This window comes from Branchiostoma belcheri, unplaced genomic scaffold, assembly GCF_001625305.1.
Source record: "Branchiostoma belcheri isolate BF01 breed outbred unplaced genomic scaffold, Haploidv18h27 scaffold5, whole genome shotgun sequence".
Classification (NCBI taxonomy): Eukaryota; Metazoa; Chordata; class Leptocardii; order Amphioxiformes; family Branchiostomatidae; genus Branchiostoma; species Branchiostoma belcheri.
In genome coordinates this window covers 1,564,303-1,591,377 of record NW_017804131.1, presented here as the reverse complement: position 1 = coordinate 1,591,377, position 27,075 = coordinate 1,564,303, and the positions used below count along the sequence as shown (strand labels likewise).

At 43.2% G+C, this 27,075-nt stretch overlaps 6 protein-coding genes across 10 annotated transcripts in view; 4 read left to right on the top strand and 2 right to left on the bottom strand.

Annotated features, from left to right (window-relative positions):
- The window catches only part of LOC109479632, a 2,461-nt gene extending 2,298 nt beyond the window's left edge, over nt 1-163 (top strand). Inside the window, exon 2 of the mRNA XM_019781618.1 lies at nt 56-163. Coding sequence (XP_019637177.1) covers nt 56-163 — 108 coding nt within the window. The remainder of the gene's footprint in view (nt 1-55) is intronic.
- A 261-nt stretch (nt 164-424) lies between these two features.
- Nucleotides 425-1,895, top strand: LOC109480187. The gene is made up of 2 exons (XM_019782351.1): nt 425-521; nt 767-1,895. The coding sequence occupies exons 1-2, from the start codon at nt 479-481 to the stop codon at nt 1,492-1,494; spliced, it is 771 nt and encodes a 256-aa protein (XP_019637910.1). The 5' UTR covers nt 425-478; the 3' UTR covers nt 1,495-1,895.
- A 16-nt stretch (nt 1,896-1,911) lies between these two features.
- Nucleotides 1,912-4,091, top strand: LOC109479631 (nephrocystin-3-like). The gene has a single exon (XM_019781617.1). It carries the CDS (start codon nt 2,163-2,165, stop codon nt 4,089-4,091), a length of 1,929 nt encoding a protein of 642 aa, XP_019637176.1. The 5' UTR covers nt 1,912-2,162.
- A 1,365-nt stretch (nt 4,092-5,456) lies between these two features.
- LOC109479756 (D-2-hydroxyglutarate dehydrogenase, mitochondrial-like) lies at nt 5,457-9,461 on the bottom strand. Its single transcript, XM_019781745.1, has 7 exons — nt 9,398-9,461; nt 8,496-8,903; nt 7,830-8,027; nt 7,252-7,445; nt 6,854-7,022; nt 6,240-6,526; nt 5,457-5,922 (listed from the first exon to the last, which is right to left on the bottom strand). The coding sequence occupies exons 2-7, from the start codon at nt 8,848-8,850 to the stop codon at nt 5,503-5,505; spliced, it is 1,623 nt and encodes a 540-aa protein (XP_019637304.1). The 5' UTR covers nt 8,851-8,903; nt 9,398-9,461; the 3' UTR covers nt 5,457-5,502.
- A 59-nt stretch (nt 9,462-9,520) lies between these two features.
- Nucleotides 9,521-16,833, top strand: LOC109480154 (cleavage and polyadenylation specificity factor subunit 3-like). Its single transcript, XM_019782312.1, has 18 exons — nt 9,521-9,608; nt 9,802-9,865; nt 10,249-10,346; nt 10,711-10,839; nt 11,104-11,188; nt 11,336-11,518; nt 11,840-11,990; nt 12,185-12,312; nt 12,540-12,587; nt 12,804-12,962; nt 13,244-13,313; nt 13,540-13,616; nt 13,914-14,066; nt 14,338-14,446; nt 14,809-15,002; nt 15,269-15,356; nt 15,656-15,819; nt 16,288-16,833. The coding sequence occupies exons 1-18, from the start codon at nt 9,538-9,540 to the stop codon at nt 16,378-16,380; spliced, it is 2,064 nt and encodes a 687-aa protein (XP_019637871.1). The 5' UTR covers nt 9,521-9,537; the 3' UTR covers nt 16,381-16,833.
- A 183-nt stretch (nt 16,834-17,016) lies between these two features.
- Nucleotides 17,017-26,900, bottom strand: LOC109480157 (kelch-like protein 21). Of its 5 annotated transcripts, none has more exons than XM_019782316.1 (9): nt 23,362-23,538; nt 22,277-22,495; nt 21,597-21,732; nt 20,845-21,086; nt 20,465-20,577; nt 19,958-20,124; nt 19,393-19,564; nt 18,710-18,971; nt 17,017-18,380 (listed from the first exon to the last, which is right to left on the bottom strand). In XM_019782316.1, exons 1-9 carry the CDS (start codon nt 23,434-23,436, stop codon nt 17,886-17,888), a joined length of 1,881 nt encoding a protein of 626 aa, XP_019637875.1. In that variant the 5' UTR covers nt 23,437-23,538; the 3' UTR covers nt 17,017-17,885. The 5 variants fall into 5 exon arrangements, with proteins under 5 accessions (XP_019637875.1, XP_019637876.1, XP_019637878.1 ...); XM_019782317.1 differs by lacking the exon at nt 23,362-23,538 and adding an exon at nt 26,742-26,900 and having other exon boundaries at nt 17,018-18,380; XM_019782319.1 differs by lacking the exon at nt 23,362-23,538 and adding an exon at nt 25,241-25,542 and having other exon boundaries at nt 17,018-18,380.
- Between the last annotated feature and the right edge of the window lie 175 nt (nt 26,901-27,075).

Here is a 27,075-nt window from a genome sequence, read left to right as displayed (position 1 = left end):
AACGTTGTAGCCGGTTATTCAACTGAAACTAAGTTCCTACTCTGATTTTTTGTAGCGCTTGGCTAGAAGGCGTATATCACGTCCGGGAGGTGAGAAGCAGGCTGTTAGGAAAAATACCAAACCAGACGTCAAACAAGACAGCAACACAGATGTATGGAGGTGAGTGGTGTAGCCCAACCATGTCCTTTATTGTTGTTTTTGCTCAACCTATAGGTTCCTTATACATTGTCTCAAACTATATGATTGTCTTTTATTCATTGTCTCAAACTCTAAGTACATGTAACTGTCACTTGATAGGCAGGTGCACAATATTTAAAGGACAAATGTAAATGTCTTAAATAGACATAATCAACATATTACAAATTAAACTCTATCACTTGCGGTATCAGTTAAAATTTTATGTTTTGTGTTTTTGTGCAGATCATACAGGGTCCATCTGCAGCAAGGCGGTCGTGCCCTACAAACTGGAGATCTGGACATGGCGGAGCAGCACTTTGCGTCAGCACTGAAACTTGTCCATCGTAAGTTATAATACTCACATGATTATAATAACGTTATTGGCTATATACTGATGTACCTCTGCTGTCGGTAATACAAGAAGAATGTCTTCGCATTAACAATGGTTGGATTCGTGTGTAGTCAGTCACGTAACCATTAAATGCCAACTAAATGTATTTACCTTGAAGAATGTATCCTTCACTACTTGTGTGCGCCTCATGAGCAGAGCTTTGCAGCATAATTTGAGCCCGTTGTATTGTCCTCACAGAAACAAAACCGACGCAACCAGGTGCAGAGGCACACTGTCTGCACAAGTTGGGAGACGTCTACATCCAGCGGGGGAAGAGAACCGAAGACGGGGGAGACTTCACCAAAGCTGCTGCTCTCTACAACGCGGCAATGGCCAGGTCTGAGGCGGGTGGTTTTAGAGACATGCTCGCCCAAGCCCTCAAGCAGACCGAACAGTTCTTTCTACGGCATGTAGGGGGCGTTGCTTGCGAAATAGATCAGTATGACGTAGATATGGGCCACAAGAACGAGATGAGGGAAACGAGGGGAAAAGTTACGGAAAGACTGGAAACTATTGACCAACGCTACAATCCCTACACACATGATCAAAATGACCCTGAAGTGAGGAATCTCGAGACGGCAAGAGCTACCGCAGTGATGGAGCTCTTCCAAGAAATAACACATGACAGACAGACATTTGTGGATAGACTTATTTCTGAGTGCATTGGTCGCATTGGCCCACCGCCATGTAGGTATGCCTTCATTGGCTTGGGCTCACAAGCAACAGAACTAGTCACCCCATTCTCCGATCTAGAGTTTGCGATTCTGCTCGAGGAAGAGGCAGACTCTGAACATAATAAACAATATTTCCGTAACCTAACACACTACTTACATCTAAAGATCATTAACCTGGTCGAAACTATCCTACCTGCAATGGGAATAAAATCTCTCAACGATTTCTACTCCGGTGATCGTAAAAGTAGCTGATCTATGACTCCATTACGACACGCGGATTCGCCTTCGATGGGTCGATGCCGTGGGCAAGCAAAACGCCATTCGGCAGACCGCGCACGAAAGACAAGCCTCCATTGGAGCTAATTCAAACCCCTGGTAACATGGCGAAGTTTCAAGAGGTGGACATCGCTGTAGCAGAGGGCTATCACTTAGCTCGCATCCTGCGAAGCGCGTGCCACATGGCTGGCGACATGGCTTTAGTCGAAGAGTATATGAACATCATGGCCCAGACCACTCATCACGTAGACCCAGATGGTAATGTAGACATTGGTCATATCACGACAAACATCCGAGAATTCGGCTCACAACAGCTAAGTGCACAGCTTTTAAGTGTAAAGAAAGAAATATATCGCTTCCCTGCCATGGTCATTCAGAACTACTTAGTACGCTTTCTTCTGTGGCATACAGACGACTAGTATGTGGACTACAGTAGAACAATTGAAAAACGAAAACCTCGTGAGTGAAGAAAACGCGCCCATCACCTTGCAGTCTTGGTCGGAATCTCAGCAGAACTGAGACTGAGAACCTATCTTGCCAATGGCAGTCAGAGGGAAAACGTTTCAGCTCTGCAACGTGTTGATACGGAAAGTTCAGTCAGTAGTGGTGCCCTTGATTCAGTCTTCTACATTCCCACCCGAAGCATGTTGTTCAGGTACTACTACTCGGCAGAACCTCTTCGAAAAATCGCGCTGAAGCCCAACGAACAACAGAAGGCAATGTTTCTGGAAACGACCATATTTGACGCGTCACCACGTGTAAAGGGAGTGATGCAGATAGAAATGTGTAATTTCAAGAGTGCCCAACGGGAGTTGGAAAATGCACTTGAAGACGCGCAAGCAAACAAGACAGAAGAGTACGAAGAGATAGTAAGATTACTTGCAAATGTTTCTTATCGTCTGGGTCATCTTAAGAAAGCGATACAGTACAGCCATGTGTCCTTGGAGATGGAAAGACGTCGACATAGACATGGCGTACATCCAAATATCGCCGTTTCATTAAACACACTTGGCTCGGCTTGGAGCGCCTTGGGTGACCAAGAAAAGGCAATAAGCTTCTTGCAAAAGGCATTGGACGTAAAAAGACTGACCTACGGGTGCAATTCTAACCATCCAGACATTGCTGCTATACTACAAAATATAGGCAATTCCTGGAAGCTTCTTGGCAATTACGAAAAAGCACTTGGTTTCTATGAGGAAGCACTAGCAATGGGAAAACGCTTCTTCGGGGAAGATGCAGCACATGCACACGTTGCCTTATCACTGAAGAACCTTGGTGTGACTTGGAGGAATCTAGTCGAGACACGGAAAGCAATCTCTTTCTACGAAGAGGCGCTGAAGATGTTCAAACGTACTTACGGACATGAATCTATACATCCAGACATTGCAGACACACTCAACGAGCTAGGGAAGGCCTGGAGAGACCTGGGTGACTACAATAAAGCAATTACCTTCTTCACACAGGGGCTGCACATGTTCAAGTTGATCCATGGTCAGGACGCAGTTCATGATGACATTGCGAACTCGCTTTACGACCTGGGGAATGCTTATAGAGAAGTTGGCCACTACAGGAAATCAATTGACCTTCATGAAAAGTGTCTCAGGATGGATGAACTCACATTTGGGCACAATGCCGTTCATGGAAATAATGCAAATACATTCAACAGCCTTGGCCATACTTACTTTTCACTCGGTGATTACCGAAGAGCTATTAGTTTCTTCGAGAAGGCACTCGACATACGAAAGCGCATTTCCGACTCGTCAAATCTAGACATTATGAGTTGTGTCAACAACCTTGGGGCAGCTTGGAATAGTCTGGGGGACCACAGGAAAGCAATCAGTTTCTATGAACAGGCCCTGAAAGTGCAGAAGCTTATGCCTGAAAAGATTGCAGCGCCACACATTGCAAAATCACTCAGTAATATGGGAAAAGCCTGGACGTGTCTTGGTGACATTCGGAAAGCCATCACCTTGTTCGATGAAGCACTGAAGATACATCAAATTGTGCATGGAGAAGATGCGGTGCATCCTGACATTGCTGGATCACTAAATAACCTAGGTGGAAGTTGGGCTCTGCTTGGAGAACATAGGAAAGCCATCGACTACTACGAGAGAGGTCTCAGGTTGGATAGACTAATCTATGGAAAGGATGCGGCACATCCTGATATTGCTGCAATGCTCAACAATATCGGTGAAGCATGGGGTTCCTTAGGTGAGCACAAAAAAGCTATCGACACCTATGAACAGACCCTGAAAATGCACAGGGCCATCCATGGACCGACCGGGGCACATCCAGACATTGCAGCATTACTAGTAAATTTAGGCAAGTCATGGGGGAACCTCGGAGATCACAGCAAATCCATACAGTTGTATGAAGATGCATTGGATATGAGCAGACGTGTCTATGGAAGGAACGCTGCACATGCCCTCACTGCAAATATTCTCTCTGCACTGGGCACCGCCTGGTGTAAGACAGGGGACACCAGGAAAGGAAACACCTTCCTCGAACAAGCCAGAATCATGAAGAAGCTTATTCATGATCATAATGCCGCACGGTCCTCAAATGCTCTTTGATCTCGACATGTTCTTATCAGCAATGGTGTCTGTAGACTGTAGAAAAATAAATCACAATTGCCTTTACTTAGTTTTGTTTTTACTACTTTGTTCAGGGCCTGGGTATGTAAACTACATTTGAACAAGAGTGGAGTCAAAAATATCATAGGTTATGTTAAAATGGTTATGTACAGCAATATTTATAAATTGTGGAAGATCTGAATGTGGAAGATCTGAATGTGGAATGTTATTTGTTTTCAAGGACTTCACAGAATTATTAGTTTTGGCACATGCGGGCAGTTGGGCTCGGGTACCCTTTAAACCGGTGTTCAGCGTAGAGCGGTAGTGTGACCCTGCAGGCCCAGCTGGATACACACTGGCTCTTCTGGTTCCTCGCTGTACATATGTATGTCTGAGGTTTATTCAATACTGAAAAAAAGAAGAGAGCAAGCGCCCCGGGAACATAGTCCCCTGGGTTGTTACTGGTCCTCCACTAAGTTGTCTCAGCAGGACCTGGATGAACAGCTGGGCGCCGTTACAGAAATGCGGACAGAAGGATCTTGTCGGAAAGGAGAGGATATAAAGTAAGGCCAAGAAATTCCGGCGGAACTTGACGTCAGGCGGCTCAAAAAATGTAAACTAAAATTGCAACCTCTTTTCATACACTGGATGAAAGATAATAGTTTTGGCCAACAATCAGCTTACAGCGCACGCCCAGGGGTTGTAATGTCCTTGATAAGGATTTGACTACAAAGAAAAAACACGAGAGCTTGTTTCCCCATTACCGGAAATGGAAAACCCTTATGTATAATCAAGGAAGGTATGAAAAAAATCCTAATTTTCACAATAGCCCATCAAGCGAGGCATAGCGACAGCACCCATAATCCATAAAGCGAATAAAAGGTAAAACTAGGTCAAACCGAATCACCGCACACAAGGCGTAAGGGCACCCGGAAGTAAGCCGCGGTCTGTAGTTCATTTTCGCCCCAAAAACAGCATGTCTTACATGTCTAGACATCTTCGTAGTTAATGCATATTATCAGCAAATTAATTGAGTAGTGTAAAATAATACCTGAACAAGAGACAGCCTTTTATCTCTTTCCTTACCGCGCACTACCACGGACCCCTGTCGCGGAAGAAATTGTGTGTGATCTTCCCCTCCCCCCACTCGTAGCCCTCCCTGATCATTGCCCCAACTCGTAGCCCTCCCTGATCATTGCCCCCACTCGTAGCCCTCCCTGATCATTGCCCCCACTCGTAGCCCTCCCTGATCATTGCCCCCACTCGTAGCCCTCCCTGATCATTGCCCCCACTCGTAGCCCTCCCTGATTATTGCCCCCACTCGTAGCCCTCCAGATAGCGTCTTTTAAGATCAATTTCGTTGACCTTTATTGAATCATCAGTAGAGTATACAAAAATAAAGTTGAAGTAGTTAGTCTGGGAAGACCTTGTAAGGATTCAAGATTCCTTTTGGATCCATCAGTTTCTTAAGTTGTTTCATGAGAAGTACAGCTGATCCAGTGTTACTGTGATAGAGGTAGTCTCGTTTCAGTATCCCCATCCCGTGTTCAGCGCTCACGCTTCCCTTATACTTGGCGACCCAGTCATAGACCCACGGCTCTAGGGCACCAAAGACGTCCTCACTGTTCTGCGGGCATGTGACGTTCAGATGAATGTCGCTCTCCCCGAGGTGTCTGTAACCGACCACCCTGGTCACATCTGTCCCCATCCGCTTTCTGGTGTCCGCTACGAGGTCGTAGAACCTGGACATGGGAACCGTGACGTCGTACTTGTAGACACAGCCGTCCGCTCGCAGAGCCACCGCCACGTTTTCCCTTAACGCCCATAGAGTCTGGAATGATAGTGAAATTGTTGCAATTGTTGAAATTGTAATTCACTTTATGTTCACTGCAGCAAAAGTTCACGGTCTGAGAAATATGGACATGTTCACGGAACTATATATTCACTGTGGTGACAGGTGCAGGAAAAAGAAAGTCCAGGAATTATTTGTCAACTGTAATGATAAGTTCACGGTACAGAAGTGACAGTGTAAACAGTGAACATAACAGTAAAGTGAGAAAATGAGAGTGTATGGCAAACTCTTGTGTGTACCAACTACAATATAATAAATGTGGGGTCGTAGCACCAGAACAGGTCTTGATACTCGACCTGGACTTTGGAAGGTTCCGTTGCGACAGTGCCGTCATCCACAATCCCCTTCTCCATCACATGTCCCAGCAGGCTGTTCAGCTTCTCTTCGTCGTGAGCGGCGTTTGAGCCTGACGTCTCTACCAGTAGGTAATAGCTGTGAGTTCCCAGGGGACATGTCAGGTGGAGGTTCTCCTGTACCACCTCCATACTGGCTCGGTCCATGAACTCTACTGCAGATAGGATCTCCTGTAGCATTCTCTTAGCAGCATTGTACGTTTGCAGAACTTGGGCAAACGAGTCACACCCTAAAGCATGATGAGAGATTTAGCAACAATATCAGACACATTCCATAGCACTTAGAAAATATCAGCATGTTCGATCAAATCAGTGATAGACGATTACATATGCATCATAGCAGATAAGATTTGATCTTACCAATTCATATCACATTTTGATGTCATACATTACATTTTGTTACAGCATTTAGCTTGTACATAAATGTACGAGTTTGAACCAGGCTAATGACATATTATTCAATCATATACGTTACTGCGTTCCTGTTTTAAAAACTAGATCGTGAGAGAAAATACTAGTAAGTAGTGTGGGTACGGGCCGTGACTTAGACAACTCACCCAACAGAGCGACGCTGACGGCAGCAGGTACCCTGGGACAGAGAAGTGATGCAGCGGTCACGACTCCGAGCGATCCCTCTGAACCAATAAACAGCTGCTTCAGGTCGTACCCAGTGTTGTCCTTCCTCAGGGTAGACATGCAGTCGACTACATCTCCATTCGCCAGCACCTAAGTAAATATATGAAATTAGACAGTTAAATTCCATTCACTTATAATAACGATAAGTTCTTCCTTACATTCAACTGGTCACAAATTGCTAAGACAATTGTCAGCATTCTGACAGTCATTGGCTATGAATTGCATTCCAAAGCAACAACGACTGATATAGACAATTTGGCAAAGCCTTTTAATTAATGCCTACTCCCTTAAAATCGTAACACGTGATACATGTACTTACGGCTTCAACCCCAAGGACGTTGCCATGGAGATTGCCATATCTGAGCATGCGCAGACCTCCTGCATTAGTGGAGATGTTGCCGCCGATTTGGCAGCTGCCCTTTGACCCCAGAATGTGCGGCGTCATCAAACCATGTGGCTCCAGGGCGCCGTTAATTTTATCTACAACACAGCCGGCCTGGCATACAAGTACACCTGCAGAAATCATGAGAGATGGGAAGGGTGGGTACGACTCTACCGAAAATCATTTGGTCTCAAGCACCCAATCGTCCGGATGCACTTCTTTCTTTGATCTTCTAGTGTAAAAGATTAGATCACCTGTCAAAGAGCAAGGTGACAGATGGGTTCTAGCCCCTGTCTGTGACTTCAATTCCATATGAATTTTATTACACTTCTCAAATGATCGGAAGCGTTTACCAATTGCAATTGCTGCACAACCATTACTAGTATCGCTGTAACGATAAGTCAAGGTGGGCAAAGATATCAACGCCAAGTACTGTACCTATATAACGTCGACCCTTTCTTACTTCCTAAATTTTTTCTTTCTTCTTTGTTTCTCAGTCGTCTGTTTAAGCCCACCTGAGATTTCGTCCAGACTGATGATGTTGTCCATGAGGGAGAGTGAGATGATGACTTCGTCGAACACCGGCACGCTGCCGCCCACCAGGCCCGTGTTCCCGCCCTGCGGCACCACAGCCAGTCTCCGCCCGCTACAGTACCGCAGGACGGCCGACACTTCTTCTGTCGTCTTGGGACGGAGAAGTACCTGGCCATCGCCTGGACAAACATACATACATACATATACATGTACACACATGTACAAGGAACATTTCATACTCGGTAAGGTATTGGGTGGAAAGTATCAAGGGAAGGGGCAGCGGACTGAGTGTACCAGCGTAGTAGGCGATCTGTACCTGGTTCTTGCCCTTGGCAATGTGATTATATACTAGTACACGTACCTGCCGAACACCATTATTTATTATTTACGGCACTGTTACACCTTGACAAAGCTACTGAGTACGTTAAATTGATTGAGGCAAACAAGTGTCATCATCAATAATTGATGAAAAGATAGGTCTGTTTGCGTGGGTGACTGTCTGTTGACGCTTCATATTTACATGGCCCAAATTCTTCATTATATTCATTTAACAAATAAAAAGTACAGCGCTTGTGTTTAACTTTCATTCTGTAAAATACATATTGGCATTAATACATTTCAATGACCTGTAACAAGATAAATTGTACCTCTGCAGGTTCCGGACCAGTCCACGTTATGCCCCTCAATGTCCTCCAGATCGGTCAGCACTCGTGACGGGACCAGCCGCTCAAAAACCTGCAGGTCGCTGTCTGTCACCCTCGCAAAATCCCCCCTCTTCAGCTGAGGAAAACGCTCCGAACTCAACTGAACGCCTCTGGGCTTTTGAGCCAAGGTTGCAGTGCCGTGTAGCCACCTTTTCCTACCATCAAAGCTGTCAATCGTGTCATTTCTACCTTTTGTGTACCGCAATGGCAGAGACGGGGCAAATAGAGCGTTATGAACACGAGGCGACAAGCATTGTTCCAGTGTATACCCGATGACTTGGCTAACGTTACGTCTCATTGTCAAGCGTAGTCGTTAAGGTGACTCACGGGTATACATTGGCATAGCGGCACCTGGAAGAAGAAAAAAATAGTTACTTTTTTTTTTTTTAATTATTGATCATTGTAAATTCTCAATTCACAGCTTTTTGCTCTGTCGAAATTATGTATTAATAAGTTAGATTAACGTTGCGTAAGCTGAAGCTGTGTCGCTTTCAAATAGAACCATAACATTAATATTTTTAGGCGGTAACTGTTATATATGATATCATAAGACGGGGTTGACAATGTGACATCATCACTAAATGTGAATACTAGTATTAATCACAGCAAACAACACAGTGTACTCGCCAAAAACGATCAGAGCATCTGTGCTGTCGTTCATTTTGGGTCATCCACGTTCTGTAAAACGTGACGATCATTTGCCGCTTTCATCATAAGATGATGTTAAACAATGATGGGACCTCTACAGGCCCAAACCAGGATGAAGCCGTTTTGTGCGAATATTTGAACGATTACGTTTTTCCATCACTGAAATGAAACAGCAAGATAAAGAATATAGTACATACCCAGGCCTGTTACGACTGGCAGCTGATATCTGAGACCACAATCTAATGTTGCAGAGCAGGTTTTATTTAAAGGCTTAGTATTTCAGCTCCGCCGGTCAAAGGTCTCGCGAGACCACACCAGGTACGAGAAGAGAGCCAACATGGCGGCCAAACGGCGCATGGACGCGCAAGTTCCCGCGGAGGAGAGCGATTTACTCAGCATTAGACCGCTGTAAGCTCCTCTTTTACAATGTAGAATTTCCTATATTATCTAGGGGTCATCAAAATGGTTCTCGTCTGAATGTAGCTTTAACGTGGACGAAAGAAAGCAGTGTCTTTGTCCTACCCCCCTCCCTCACGACATCTTGTCCATGCATCGCTATCACAGCAACTTGACCATGTGAAACACGCGTTTTATTTTCCAGGGGTGCAGGACAGGAGGTGGGGAGGTCCTGTCACATGCTGGAGTTTAAAGGGAAGAAGATTATGGTAAGTGCATGCTTCGTGCGTCGTGATAAATCAAATTATGTAGAAACACATTCTAAGCTGAAAGACCAAGATCCTTCTTTGTTTATGTATGCTTGACCTACATGTAGGCCTGCATTGGCTTAAAGCCCTTTTTTCTGATTTCATAAATTTTCAAGGTGTGCCTAAAGATTTGCCACTTACTAATATAGAGATACTTGTACTAAGTTGTAGCAGCACAAGTTTCTGTTTACAGACCTTGACATAATTTGTTACCGGTAGTTGAATCTTTCAAGCTTTCACATCTTGAAGAGCTTGGCAAAAACTGTAACATTTAGGTTATTTTTGGTACTTCCAGACTATTTGTTGTCCAATAGCATAAGCCATTTTTCTTCCATCCTCTGCAGCTTGATACCGGGATCCACCCAGGACTGAATGGGTTGAACGCCCTGCCGTTCCTTGACCTGATTGACCCTGAGGAGATTGACCTCCTGTTAGTTAGTCAGTAAGTGTGCATTGTATTAACCCTATTTTAGTATTTACATTCTCAATATGAACAAGTATCAGATAGTGTTAAAATATTGTCACTTGAAATCATGATTTTCCTTATTTCTGATTTATGCATGTTTTCATTTTGCTATATGGAGAGGATAGTGTCCTTAATTAGATGCTATAAAGACATGGGTAAACATGAACCAAGTTCAGTTAAGACATAAGTATGGTATGTAACAAATGCTCTCAGAAATAGCTCTTTGATCTATTGAATGAAGAAAGTTATATATATATATATTTACTCTTGTACAATTTTAACATACAGTATAGTGACAGTAGTAATGACGTGTTTTCTCTACCATCCTATTAATTCCTAGCTTCCATCTGGACCACTGTGGAGGCCTACCGTACTTCCTGACTAAGACCAGTTTTCGTGGGCGTGTCTTCATGACTCATGCCACTAAAGCCATCTACAAGTGGCTACTGTCTGATTACATCAAAGTCAGGTAAGGCCAGCACTTAAAAATCAGATTCTCTACACTACCGGTAATCTCTCAACACAACACAGGTATCTTTTGATGCTGGTACAATATTTCTGCGTAAATTATTATAGAGGATAGTAAAAAACATCCTTACACAGTCCAAAGTGAAGTGACTGCAATGTTTTAATTGTCTTTGTTGTCTACATCTATCTACATCTACATAAAAAAGGACAAAGTGCCTCATCGCAGATCACATTGTAATGTTGTTGTTTTTTTTTTATATTCCAGCAACATTTCATCAGAAGACATGTTGTATACAGAAAATGACCTGAGTGCCAGCATGGATAAAATAGAAACAGTCAACTTTCACCAGGTAAGAAGAAGTACTGAAAATGGATTTTGCAAAACAGCTGAAATTTAATGCATCCAATTTATATGTTTACAATTTACAGAAACAGAATTTACATGTGTACTGCTGTACATCTGCTCAAAAATGTTTTTATCATCTTTCACACCATAGGAGACGGATGTGAATGGCATCAAATTCTGGTGCTATAACGCAGGCCACGTGCTGGGTGCAGCCATGTTCATGATTGAGATCGCTGGTGTAAAGATCCTGTACACGGGAGACTTCTCTCGTCAGGAGGACAGACATCTCATGGCAGCAGAGGTGCCAGCCATCCACCCAGATGTCCTCATTATTGTGAGTTCTCATCACAAATTCCACAAATGGCTCAAAATCCTTTTTGCTGCATTGAAACATTTAACGTTACCTACACCAAGCCAAGTTCACACTCAGAATTTAAGAAGTACATTGTATTATGCATCCAATTAAACACTGTTTACCTGCACCTGCCAATGGTATGACAAGACAATAGTTTAGTTCATGTCTAAGATCTAGATGTCATAGAACTTTATGTTTGCATGAAAGTCCATCTGTGTCAGTAGCCAACATAGCAGTAAATGTTGCTAAAAGTTTTATGGTGTGTTTCTGCTAATACTTGTGTATGACATTTTTATCAAGGAAGCGACATACGGTACGCACATCCATGAAAAGCGAGAGGAGAGGGAAGCCCGCTTTACCAGCACTGTACACGACATCGTCAACAGGGGAGGCAGGTGTCTCATACCAGTGTTCGCCCTGGGGAGGGCACAGGAGCTGCTGCTGATCTTAGGTCAGATACAAATGGAATACATTTTGTACATCCTACTTTTACAAAAATCGGTCACATTTTATGGATTTTTTGTTGTTAGATGATTAGTGTGACTGTGTCTAAGAAAGACATTGCTATTTTTCAGAAAAATAGTAGTATAGTGTTTTGCTGTGATATTTTGAATTTTGACAATATGTTGAATTTCTTTCATGCAGATGAGTACTGGAGTAACCACCCTGAACTACATGACATCCCCATCTACTACGCCTCCTCACTGGCTAAGAAGTGCATGGCAGTGTACCAAACTTACATCAATGCCATGAACGAGAAAATACGCAAACAGGTCAGTTGGTCAAGAATAGGGAAGCAAATCACATATTACACATTAAGAAGATTTTGACAACTAAATTCATGAGTTATAAGTTATCTGCCTAAAAATTTTGTTATCAAAATCTTCTTGGTATTCTGTTTTTTTGTATACACTAAAAACAACACCTTACTGAAATAAATTTGTAGTCTCCACCTACCTGCCTTTCTTGTTGTATTGATGATAGTGTTTTTTTCTTGCAGATTTCAGTCAGCAATCCATTTGTGTTTAAGCACATCTCCAACCTCAAGGTGAGAGTACAAAACTTGCAATTCCTGGTACTGACATTTATAAGACATGATTCTACATTCTGATTTCAATGGTGCCACATTGATATGATAGGAAATGTGGTTTCATACATATTTAAAGTGGGAAATGAATAATGTTGGCATAAACAAAAGACCACTGAATGTCATCCAGTTTTTAAACCAGGGATTGGGGTAACCTGTGTTTCTTGTCCACGTTAGGGCATGGACCACTTTGATGACATTGGTCCATCCGTGGTGATGGCCAGTCCTGGTATGATGCAGAGTGGACTGTCCAGGGAACTGTTTGAGAGCTGGTGCACTGACCGACGGAATGGCTGTATCATCGCAGGCTACTGTGTGGAGGGGACACTGGCCAAGGTTAGTGTCAGAAACAACAAATGAATGAATGAACCAACTTTATTGTTTAAAATTCGTGCATGGTGTAATGTATAAGACTAAACTATCCTAAAAACTGCAAACTATTATCAATAAAGCATATGATTAGGGGGGTGTCAAAGTTTTTTTACAGCAAGCTGCACAATGTTGGAAAACGAGGATTTCTACAAATACAGTGCAAATCTGATTTTCTCTTGAATAGATGGGAGACATGCAGGAACTAAACCTTGTTGATATGTAAACAAATGTGTCTTGTTTTGTAGCACATCATGTCAGAACCAGAAGAGATTACCACCATGTCAGGCCAGAAAATTCCACTCAAATGTTCAGTAGGTGAGTGAACACACATACAGCCATTGGTCATAAAGGCCTTGATGTCAACTTTCTGAATGTTATTGAAGTGATTAATCTTTTGAAGTTTTGAAGTCTAAAGTTATCACTCTTACAATCATTGACCAAGTCAGCCATCTATTAAAATTTTGGTTTTCTGATTTCTATTTATTGTAGGGCCTGTCTGAATGCTTATGAAGTGAATAATCTTCTGACTTTTTTCCCCCAGATTACATTTCCTTCTCGGCTCACACGGACTACCAGCAGACAAGTGACTTCATCAGACAGCTCAAGCCTCCACATGTGGTGAGCAACCACCAGTGAAAATGTTTAACTAAATTAAGAATTAAATGACATTACATTTTAGATGTTATGAAGCAAGTTTAAAGCAATGTGCAATGCAAGAAATTACACAAATTTTCAACTGTACAACTCCAGTCTTTGTCAAGGAATGAACAATCCACTGCTTTTGTGATGCTTAAGCATGTTACGCAGATGTGACTCAGTGACATTTAGATGTCTTCATATATATTGATGAGAACATATGTTATGGTGTTATGTGACAACTGTTATTATATAACAACATAATTTCTTGTTTGCCAGGTGTTGGTACACGGAGAGGCAAATGAGATGAGCAGACTGAAGGCAGCTGTTATCCGTGAGTACGAGGATGATCCAGACGTCAACATTGAAGTGCACAACCCGAAAAACACTCAGGCTGTGGAGCTGTACTTCAGGGGAGAGAAGATGGCCAAGGTAGGAAAATTCCTCAAATTGTGACTATGAGAAATGCCTGTAGCCTGGAGTTCAGCCTTGTTAGCTTTGGTCTACTTTCAAAGATTGGCTACCCTGTCAGGTAGCAGTTCTTGGGTAGGGGACTAAAGCTAACAAGGCTGAATACCAGGCTGACTCAGAATTGAGAGATATATACTAGATCATATAAATGAACCTATGTCTTGAACAATTTGTAGGTTTGAATAATATGTTTCAGTTATTTTGATTCTCCTCTTGTTTGTCTCTTGTTCAGGTGATGGGTTCATTGGCATCCAAGAAGCCAGAGCAGGGAGACCGCCTGTCAGGAATCCTGGTGAAGAGGAACTTCAACTACCACCTGGTCGCTCCTTCTGACATCTCTAGTAAGAAAACTAGCATTGTTCTCATCTGGTCACAGTCAGTACTGGCTTTACTTAAGCAACATGTTCAGGTTGAAGATGTAAAAATGGCAGTCCAATATATTTTCTAGAGTCAAACCTTCAGTCCACTACTTCTCTCAAAATAAGTGAGCTTGCAAAAACCTGTCAGATGACAATATTGATGCTTGTACATGTACTTACATATCAAGACTACAGAACTAGTCTGGTATTACACATGTGTCCAAGTACCAGTGTTGGTTTTTAAGGAGTTATTCTGACCATGACTGTGACCTGATCATGATATGGTAACCATTTTATGTGTTGTTAATACATGTATACATGTGTCTGTTGTTGTTGTTGTACAGATTATACAGACCTAGCGACCAGCACAGTGACCCAGAGACAGAGTATCCAGTATGTGGGGCCCTTCAGTCTGCTGCAGCAGCACCTCATGCTCCTGTCTGGGGATGTGGAGCAGATCGAGGTACAGGAGAAACCTGCTCTCAGGGTCTTCAAGGCTGTCACCATCATCCAGGAGCCTGGCATGGTCGTCTTGGAGGTATGAGTAGTGGGGCTTGAAGGAAGCACGATGGTAGAATGTACTGCACCCTTGCAAACCCGGATTGGTCACTGGTCACATGCAGGTTGGATGCTTAGTTGCACCAGAATTTTACACTCCAATTTTTGCACATGCACAGTCATGACCCAATACTACTACAGCTAGTCAAATTATATTCTTAGCAGTTGCTACCAGGTAACCTAGAAACATGTATAATGTAATTTTTTTTTCTGATGAGGATTATAATTGTTCTTTCCCACCCATAGTGGACTGCCAACCCAGTGAACGACATGTTTGCTGATGCAGTTGTGACAGTCATCCTGAAGGTGGGAACCGACCCTAAGATGCAGAAAAGTAAGTACATCAGTTTTGCTATCAAAAGTTGAAAAGAAAACAGCTGTAGATTTTTTACAGTGATGTGACAGTGAATAATGTGGCTATTTGGTCATCATCCCCAAAATCCCAATGTTAAAAGTCACCACAAGGATTTGAAGTGCAATGTACAATGTCATTTACCATCCCATTTGCATGTTCTCAATTGAAGTTGACCTATCTCTTGCATGATGAACTATAGAACTGCTGTGAATTTCTGCTCAATCAGGGTTTTTGACACTGAATTGGATCTCTTGTTTGGATGTTTGTTCATTCTCCAGTCATACCTTCACCAACAAAGACCAACAAGCAGCACTTCACCGACAAGCTGACAGACCTGATGACAGACCTGTATGGGGAGAAGGCCATCACACACATGACTAAAGGTGACATCATGGCTGTCACTGTGGACGGGAAAACTGCAAACATCTGTCTGGACACTCTGGTGAGGAACTGTGGCTGGGATAAACCTTTTAACTGTGCCGTAGTACGACATGCAGTAATGTAGTGACAGTTTTCAAATCTCATCCAGTTTCTTGAATACCTGTAACTGTTTTCTTGTGCATCGCATTGCCTGGATGTTTAACCTTCATCGACGTACATGAACTTATATTTGAATTTGTTGTCAGTACTAGTAAGTTGTAGCAAGCATGTAAGTAGAAGAATAAGTCTCGGCCAGTATTATGTATCTGCCCATTAACTTTCTACAATTATGGATGAACTGAAGAGTTTTTGCATTGGGTAAACTAAAATAACAAAATATGTTGCCACACATAAAGTTATTTGGAGGAAATATCAGACTTTAAACAATCATCCCAATGTTTAGACTTGTGTTGTATGTGAAATCAGCTTAAACCATTGGGCAAGTTGGTGTTGTAATGTCTGACCAGTTTTGTTTTGTTTTTTTGTCCAGGAGGTGGAATGTGAAGCTGATGAAGACTTCCAGCAGACTGTGTCCCAGTCTGTCAGCAGACTCTATCATTCCCTCACTCCTGTCTACAGATAGTCAACACCATCCTTCATTCCAAGTTATTCTCAAGAGACTATAGTATTCTGTGTGATGAGAGTCATATGTTTTTTACTGCTGTGTCTAACAGTGTCAAAATTGTTAACCCAAAAAATCATAGTGTGTAAGTACATTAATGTACATCCCCTTTTCGTGATGTTGTCCACTTGAGTTTGTGAACAGGTGTATGTTAACAGTAATGATGTTATTGTCAACAGTCTCGATGTATGTTGGGCTACAAGGTTTTGACCTATATGGCTGTTATTTATATACTGTTCTATATATATAGACAGACACAGCCCCCTAAGACCTGTGGGGCTTAAGTCAAATAGCTGAGTGCTTTTAAGGTCTGAAGCTCTTATACAGCTTAGGTTAGTAAAGCCTTGCCAAGAAGTTATTTAAAGTTGGAGCTCTTTGAAAATTTTGTACAAAATAAACATCTTCTTTGAGGTACATGTAAGGTTGGTCATTGAGCATTTTAAAACATTACTGGGTAAGAAATTTGAAAAAGGGAGTAAATTTTTCTTGTGGCTTTATATGCACCACTCCTCTTAAATAGATTAGTAATGTAGGTACACATGTAGCTAGGTCTAATATACAAAATCATTAACACAAAACACCATATGTTGATGAAAATTTTAATGACAAAATGAACATCCCTTCTATACATGACATGGATACAATTATAATTTCCTTTATGCTGAAATTATCAATGTCTACACCAGACAAACTTCAGTTATCCACCAATGCAATTCATCAACACATTCGTAGACCTGGCTATGCCAAGTGAGAGGTGCAGTTTTGTAACATCATCACTGTTACAACGCTCTAAGTGACTTACACATACATGGTTCTGAAGTCTGCCTGGTGTAGGGAACTTGTGAATTTACAATTATTCCAGACTTTGTACATCACTCCTCTCACCAACGTCCTTTTTTCATCTTCATTTCTCGCACTTTTTGACATCAATCCAAACACAGGCATTCCTGAGTTGATTTTAAATTGACACCACAAAACCTTTACAGAATGACATATTTCCAATCACTCACACCTTTACATGTAACACAGTAGTATGATCCAACCTTCTCTCTTGGACCAGTCTCTCTCATGTCTTAGAGATGGTAACATCTTTTTTCAACCTCTCGTGCTACAATCCTCAACTACTACTTTGTACTTTCCTTTGCCCTTTCCTTTCTCATCTCTTGGTCACTCACTTTTGCAGCAAATATGTTATGACCTACTGTAGAGAATTTAAGAATGAAGTATGATACAACAATACAGTATTTCCTTGTATGATCCTCAATGGGCTCGAACACAGCGCCCTAATAGAAACCTTAAAATAAGTGAGAAACAAACATCTATGTGCTGGGAGCTTGTGAATATGCATGTAAGAAAATCCTACATGGAGAAAATCTTGCGTTTCATCAGGACACCAGCCTGTAGAATTTCTAAGCGTTTTTTCTGCATAGGAGTTGTAAGGCGGGGGTGCTAAAATTCAACTTGAACTATTCCTCTTCATCTCCGTGTTCTACCTTCTTGAGTATGCTGACACACCAGTGGTAACACCTGGGCTCCGGTAGCGAGCCGGAGTACGCCCATTTATCGTACGTCGGGTCGTAACACTCGATCAAGTTCGACTCGGCCAGCTCACCGAACCCGCCCGACACGAAGATCTTCCCGTCGATGACACAAACGCTGCCGCTGGAGTGCATAGCTTTCATCGGTGCCACTTCCACCCACTGGTTCGCGATGGGATCGTACGCGTCAACTTCCTTGGAGTCGTCCCGCAGGTAATATATCAGCCCGTTCAGAGTGATGGACTGCGGCACTTGGGACCATTCCGGCATGACGGAGTTGTCGATGAAGTTCCACGTGTCCGTCGAAGGGTCGAAACATTGGAACAGGATCTTCTCACTGCCCTGGGACCGGCCGTTCACGTACAGCTTCCCCCGGCAAGCCGCCACTGTGAAGTCATTCATGGCTTTGATCATCGGCTGGACCTGTAGAAATAAGGATAGTAGAACTAACTCAGTTGTTGCAGGGCAACAGCTATGCGGTAAAAGGAAATAGTCCATTTTAATGTTTCAGATTTTGACCAGTCAAGTATAAAATACAGTCAAAATAGTATGGAATATCCTAAATAATCTTCAAGCAGATCCTACAGTGGCAAGACAGTATCCATCGGCCAGAGGATTGTCCACTAGTCACCGAAAATCACCGAGACCACCGTAGGATCTTCTTGGAGATCACTTCTATATTCTCCACCAATGATGCTATATTTCTCTCACAGGAGGGGAACCTATGATGTGCCGGGAAATGGAATCCTCACCTCTTCCCACGAGTTAGAGAACGGGTCATATCTCTCCACATCCGCCACCGGCCCGTTGATGTCCGTCCCGCCCAGTAAGTAGATCTGCCCGTGCAGCACCACGGTCGCGCGGCACTTGTACGACTTGAGCATGGGCGCCATGGTCATCCAGCGGTCCGACTGGGTACTGTACTTCCAAGTGGTGGCGCAGCCATCGCTCGTGATGGTCTCGTCCGTCGTGCCTGTCACGTAAATGTCGTTTCCGAGGGCAACAACTGCATATCTGGGGATAGAGACCGGAAAAACAGCATTACTAGAGTTTTATGAATTATATAGCATCAGATGAACATACATTTTGCACTTTAGATAATGTGCGTACTTCAAGGTAAAGCTTGAAGCCTTGGGAGAGCCACACCTAAAGTGTGATAAAGAACCCACCACACTTTTCGAAAAAGAGAAGGGGTGTGTCCAAATCCTTCAGTATGGCGTTGGTGACTTACTTCAAGCACCCGGACGGAGGCCTGGCGAACCCCGTCTTGTATTAAGCTAACGAAAGAGTATATTACCCCGTAAGGGTCAGTAAAACCACGATCAATACTGTCGATATGATGATGATGATGATGATGATGATGATGATGATGATGATGAAGCTATTCATGCCTTGAGTACAAGAGAGATGGGAACAGAATAGAACTTCTTCTTACCCTTCCCTGTTGTACTCCGGTAAGTCTGAGAGCGTGTGCCAGGCGTTGTTTTTCGGGTCGTAACAGTCCACCTTGGCCAGCTTGGTGTCGCCTCCGCTGCAGCCGCCCACCACGACCATCGCCTCCGAGATGTCAAAACACGGACGGGGCTTCATCCGGATGTTCGGCTGATCTGAGGGGGAGATTGTTCAGCAAGATTAGGTTACTTTGCGGTAGTTGCTTCGGGAACGTCATAAAACTCAGACGTTTAAATCTCCCCTTCCAATGGACGCAACTCATTTTAATGCACCCTTTTACGAACCATCTTTAAAACTTCCCTGTTTCACGCCCAAATATTCTGCTGCAGAAGCTTCTACACAATCTCCAAGCAGATTCTTTGATGCATGGCTGCAAAGACCGTATCAGTATCCATTTTCCAGAGTGTCCAATACCCCTGACACATCCACTTAAATGCATCTATTTGTTGCAGACACTTCGTTGGCACATCAGTGCATTCGATCGAACAATATGCGACATTTCCTTGATAGATATGAGTGTGCCCATTGTGCCCAAGTTAAGTATCTACCTGCTCTATCATAGTCGAAGACGTGGTAGCGCCGTGCCTCCTGTACCAGCTCCATACAGGCGGGAGAAGACAGGATGAGCGGCTCTGTCTCCACCTTCGCCACCAGGTACCGCGGGTTGATGAACGGCAGACGGACGTGCTCCAACACCTTGTGTAAGATGCTGAGCCTGCAGGTGGAGGGTACGACTTTTAATTATGTTTACCGAAGGAAAACGTGTTCTTGTTGCCCAGTTTCTTCTTCTACTCCAAACAAATAAGGTAAATGACCCGAACCAGACGTCTGTGATCACCATGGTAACTAGTGTTGCCATTTTATAGCAAGAGGGATTTAGATCCCTGTCCGACCATATATTTATGACTGTTTTTGAGTAAGAATTACCATATCAGACCATATGCAAAGGTCAACATTATGCATTTGCTCAATACAAATGTTACCTTTCTAGTTCATTGCTCTTTCTTCGCTGTGTGTTCTTTTTTTTCCGTCCAGTATTGAGCTTCAACACGTACCTATTGTCCACGTCTGCGCGAACCCACTGCATGACTGACTCATACACCTGTTCCTCCTTGTCAATCTGTAGGTTCACGTCAGAGATGTACTCCACCAACCTCTCCTGGGTAACCTGGGAACGAGACGGGAACAACGGATCATAATCAATGGCCATACAGACTGGTTTGCTGCTAATCACCTTGTCTGGTAACATTACCCCTTTGGTCGGGGTGGAAATTATCAGTCTACACATTCATGTTAGCCTCTAACAAATTTTACGGAATTTATTCATAGAAAGGAGGCATCCAACGGCAATACAACAAAGTGAGATACATTCAGAGCAACACCAAGTTACACAGCAGGCGTTAGCGAAGTATCTCTAATTTTCAGGACAACCTACCTGTAAGAATTCCCCGGACGTCTGGAAAACCTCCAGGAAGTTGTCTATGACGAACTCCTTGGCGAGTTCGGACAGCTCGGTGCAGTTGTGCGCCTCCGCGAACTCGTGGAAGCCCAGCACGTTACTGGCGTCTATCCTCTGCTGAAGGTACCGGCTGCACGCCTCGCGAACCGTGCCGAACTGGAACAGGTTAGCCGCCTCCAGAAGCGCTTCCACGTTCTTCTGGGTGATGTCCACTCGGCCTAGGGACGGAAAGAAGTCTGTGAATAACTCAAATGGAAAAGGGTGAAAAGGAGGACCTTCAATTTATGCAGTCATATTGCAGCCTAGGTATGGGTGCCCCGGTATGCAAGTAGGACGGTAGCCAGACTAGTCATATTGTGTGGCTGGTGTGTGAATTATAGTCAAATGTGCACGTGATAGGTATTATTCAATGAACAAAGACGTTTGAACTAAATAAAAATGCACTCTTCTGATGCTACTATCTTGCAAATAATCTTTCCATGTTCTTGATTTCTGCAGGCAGTCATCCAATTAACTACAGTCTTGCCAACGAAGCCAGATCCTGACACCAGATCATAGAAGACAAGGAACGTAGAAGACATGGAGAGGACTGTGTGATCTAAAGCTTTTCATGGAGTCACTATATCACAAAGGGTTTCCATAACACAAGATGAAGATCCATATGACTACGTGAAGCTGTACGTTCTTCTTAAAATGCACGCTTACACATGATGTGATGCTAACTTTACCCGTGTAGGAGAACTCCAGGAGCAGTTCCATGATGCTCTCGGACACGGAGTGGATGACGATCTTGGTGGCGAGACTCTCCCGCAGCTCGCCGGAGAACATGGCCTTAAAGTAGCTGCTGGCAGACGCAAGGACCACCTGTAGGGTTTGTCAAGAGCGCAGGGGTTTTCAAGATATCACAGTATAAAGGAACATTGCTCACAGCCCAAATGGAAGACATACCATTTATATTTCAAGTGCTGTAAAATACACAACGGAAACATTACAATGTCGTTTTTTTATTTATATATATTCTTACTTCTTCTGTCGCTTTCATCTGCAATATTTTTCCTACCCATATTCCACCACGTATCTGTTATCACTAGAGTTAATATCACCTCAACATACTCGGAATACTCTACGTGCTTATTTCAGAGTCTTTCTGGCAAAGAACCAGACATGCATAGACGACATGTTAACATTTTAGACGACCCACCAATTGAACTTTACAACATCTGTACCCAAAAGAGTTACTGAGTATGTAATTAGTAATCTCCAAGCAGATTCTGTGGGGCAAGGGGAGTCTATATTGGCCGCCTGTATCCATTGGCCGTCCCTCGTACTCAATGGATACACGCGGCCAATATAGACCCCCCTTGCCCCACGGAATCTGCATGGAGATTAGATAATTAGTACACCCTACCCTGTGGCAGGGGAACTCGGTGGCCCCCACACAGATGATGACGTCAGAGAAGCGGCATTCCTTGCGCAGCTCCTGTAGACCGGACATGAGGTGGTCGGGATGACCCGGGTCTTGGAACGTGAAGACGTCTTCCTCGTTCGCCATCTTCTTCTGCTGAGATGTGCCCGACAGTGTGGACGTCTCCGAGTTCAATGTGTTCAACAGTTTCTTGTTGTTCTCCTGTATTAGAAATAAAATGAAACTGTTCAACAAATATCTTAATCGTTATTGACATCTTAACCCAGTCAGCAGCGAGCTGTCTACGTCATCGTTTCACACGCTTCCTGAAGGAAAGAAATTCTAAATTAATTTTCTAGCGTCAAGTATTGGACACGCGATATAATTTTTATAGGGAATCATGACTATCTTAAATTGAGAAATACTGCTTCAGGTACACTGTAGGAGAACAAATGTACATGTATACAAGCGGGTTTCTCATTCACAGTATGTGGGAAATTGGGAATGTAAATTATCCTGAAAATAAACGGTCGTCTTTGGAATACAGGGGCATGCGATGGATCACAACAACAACGCTCTGTAGATCCTCTACAATCAACAGTCGTGCCGCAATTGTATCACACACATCATGACGTGCTTCAAACCAGCACCGCAACACTTCGGAAGCTTTATGCAGCGTGCGTCCAGAACGCATGTCGTAAAAAAAGTTTGTTTCAAAACAAGCTCACTGCACATCATCGTGCATTGTTTGCCATCACGCACTTTAAATCATCAAATGATAACTCCAGACTGCCAGACGACCATAGAAAGTGTAAAACCTACACTGTTAGTAGCGTTACTAGGGACCCAGTTCGCCAATCTTGTTTGTACGCCTCCCATACAAAAATGCCCAGAGTGTTGTTTGGCTGGACTACACAACCATCAACCACACTCTGAAACATAACAAGTCAGAGCAAACTAATCTCCAAGCAGATTTATCGGTGGCATGGGAGTGGGCAATTTCGTTGGCTTTTTACATTTTATGCCCACTGTTATGTCACCAGTAAATCTGCTTGGAGATTAAGAGCAAACGTCACACACAACTTTACCGACGACGTCTTCCTGTGGCGAGGACGCCGCCTGGCCGACGGGCCGTATCCAGGAAGATGTAGAAAACCAAACATTACGACCTAATATCTTCAAGACGTTTCGCTGAAAACAAGTCTTCAACCTGCTACATCTCAGAAGCAACTGCGCCACGAAGAGATGCTACATTTCGGCATGCAAGCAAATATTTGGTTTGGACGGACGTTCAGATTACATACAGCGGGACTGAGTAGCGCAGTTTCCGCCGTCACCAGAGTCCAGACAGGTCCCTTGATGAATATTTCCACGAGCTTCAAATATCTGCGTGTCCTTTACAGACTGACGTGAACACAGTCAGAGACCTCGTGCCACAAAATTGCTAATTGAAGTTTTGGAATATTTTCCACAGTGTTCCTCTATTGCAGAAATCAACAATCATTGATTGGGCACCGTGTAAACACAGTATGTTGTTATTAAAGGGGGTAGTTTTTCAAAGCGTCGTCGATTGTCGTGTCAGTGAAACAAACTAAAATTTATCACCAATGACGTATACGTAGCCAAGGCGACCAGGAAGTACAAAATGGTAATCCTATATGAGGACATACTGAACCTTGACCTATTGTATTCGGTGTTTATGATGGTCTAATGCGTGGGAAATGTACCAATATGCCTCGTGACTGTTAATCACTGTGTTTCTGCGTCACAGTCATTGCGCACATCATAACAAAAATAAGTAGATCAACAACACGTTCAACAATATAATTCATGAATCGTATAATCACAAAAGACACTAATATGATAACAGCATTTATAGCCCTACATGTCAAACATCGTGATGCTATGAGAACCAATAAGAAATTATGAGCATTGAGAAGACGAAGTGTTGAATCGGTGACGTATTGACAAAAGTTGGCTATAGACGTTTTTCTGTTTGTTTCTGTCCGCGTCCCAAATGAGACAGGTCACGCCGGACAATGTCAGGAACGCGCCACACAACTATCCGTGACGGGGACCGATCAGCTGTGCAGGCGTCTCTCAAACACTGACTAACCCTAGATCCCACCCCTGTAATACAATGAACATCCCCCAAGCTTCATCACAGGAAAAGGATCGGGTTATTAGGAGCAGACCAACACTTCCCATATTTGACACAAGTTGCGTCATATGTGGAACCAGAGTCGTGCCATGGGATGGCGCACGCCGAAATGGTCCAGCTCTGGGGAAGAACCAAATGTACCACATGCGAGATGAGCAAAATATCGCCATTATATATAAACTTACTTGTATTGATAATTTGAAAACATTTATAACAGCAAGATTAACCCCAATAGAATAGTGTTAAACAGAAACGTTGAGGTTAATATTGCACGTATATAATTTGCCATAGAAGCGTTTCAACGGCCTACACTACTCGCTCGGTTAAGTCGCGTTCGTCGATAGGTTACCGCATCTCATCAATACTATGACAAGACTACAAAGTTATCTCAGAACCCCACGAATTTAATCCTAAAACTCGGTATATTTGAGTCTTACATTATTTCAAAGACCACACACCCATGCATTATGGAATGGACGGTCCCCACCCGTATCACATACGTGTCTGGGGACCAGCAATCCCCGACTTAGACAAACATTGACCAAAATAAAATCCATTCATAGAAACCTTACAATAAAAATTCGGGGTGATGTTTGCAAACTTTGTGTCTATGAGGAAGATCTGGAGGTATTTAGAACATACACGTCAAACATCTGTGCTACATATTTAGTCTGTGCTACTACCCTGCTTTTGCAAACTTTTCTACGGACGGCACTTTCACGCCGACACCCTTCTGTAAGGACCCATCAGACCCTGCTAGTTTGACGTTCAAAAATACGTCCGTTCTGCTTGAATGATGTACTTACAGATGTAACAACGCCACGTACAAAACCGCTACTTTGCAGGCCGCCTCTCTGTTGATGTCTTCCTGAAAATTCTGTGCCGACCGGCGGGCGACTACTCAGCTGTCCGCGTCACTCACTACAGCGGGCGATACGTCAGAGTACGTCACCGCAGCCAAACGAACAAAATCTCTATCTCTGCTCCGTTACAAAAAAAACTCAGTCTCTTGCTTCAACAAACCGGTTACGGAAATGCGTTTCTATCAAATAATACACCTGTGTGGCTCAGCCGTTATAAATCCATGACAGATATAAGGAGACCCTAAGCTTGGCTATCAATAGATTGTTATTAGCCTCATCATGTGAGGGATGCCTGACTAGACCCTCCCTGTTTCGTAGCTTGTTATCGAATACTGTTGTGTTCAGGCTGTTGAGGTCATAACAGGATATGATTTCAACATTTGACGGGTACTTTTCGATCTCTGTTTATCTAGGTACTTAGGATAGTAATGTCTACCCTATTCTTGTCGTGTTTCCGGATCCTACTTTGATTGGTCGCCAAACTCTTAGTCTATTCCAGCGAAGTTCTATAAGACCTACTATCCGGATCTGTCATGACTAATGCGCAGAAAGCAGAAATCGATATGAAATCCAAAGTTACAGCGTTGTGACAAAGACTGAGACAAAAGTTGTAGCGTATGGGAAGTTACAGATCTGTGTGCCCCTGTATTACTTCACGTGAGCGTAGCCTCGTAAAAGGGGTCTTCTACGTAACACGGAAACCTTGAAGCGTCACCATGTGGTTATCTTCCGTACTGCAGCCACGGTGAAACCTACGCCATAAGATATATACCAAGCGATGTACGGGGTACAGAATTTTGGCAGCATATGGTGACGATGCGCAAAAGGGAATGCGTCAACAACATGACTATCATAAACAACATTGACACCATGTCCAAACGGCACTCTTAAACATGAAAACTGAGTAACCCCGCCCGTAACAAGAAACATTGGTTCTAAATACCTTTAGAGGATCATCCGACATACCAATGGACAACACTAAGTTATAGGCTATACTACTAGTAATGTATTCCTCTTTGCCGAAACGTGAATTTTTCGGCATCTTCAATTCTCTATAGCATATGTGAGTAATTTTGAAAACTCTCCAATGTGTACGATTTCAGTAACCATTCGACCTTGTCCTTCGAGCTAGTTACAGAAATAACAACCCTGGTGGGGCAATATTTCATGAACGGCAGCAAACACACAAACAAACAACCACCTATAACTAAGGCATTAATGTACTCTTAAATTCGTCCAGTAGTTCCAAATGTGAAATGTTAAGGCCCAGTTTCATTCTTCACGCAATCGATGATAACTCACACGATGCAATTACCACCCCTCATCTCGCATACACAGTAACGGCAGTATTCAAATCGACACTGCGTCATGAATGATCGTTGAGTCCATGCGAGTAGCACTTTTAGTGAAAAAATTGCAGCACGTAAAGATGTTACGGACTTACTTGCGGAATTACGAAGACATCGTAGACGGTTTGCTCGCCCCAGAAGAAATCTCCACTCATACCGTTGGAGGAGGCTACTAGTACATCATACCGTTACAAATAGATATATATGGGATGTACCATTTTCCATCACAGGGATGTTGAAATCAAATTGAGGACAGTCACATTGGTAGCTAGAGAGGTCCTCGAGTTCCTTTGAAATACCTGTGATGATTATGCAAGAGCCTATAGACGAGACAGATGCGCATACCAATTGCCTATGATTGGTGCTTTAATACCCCTCAAAATATATGCAAGCCATATATTACTATAAATATAAAATCTGATACACAGT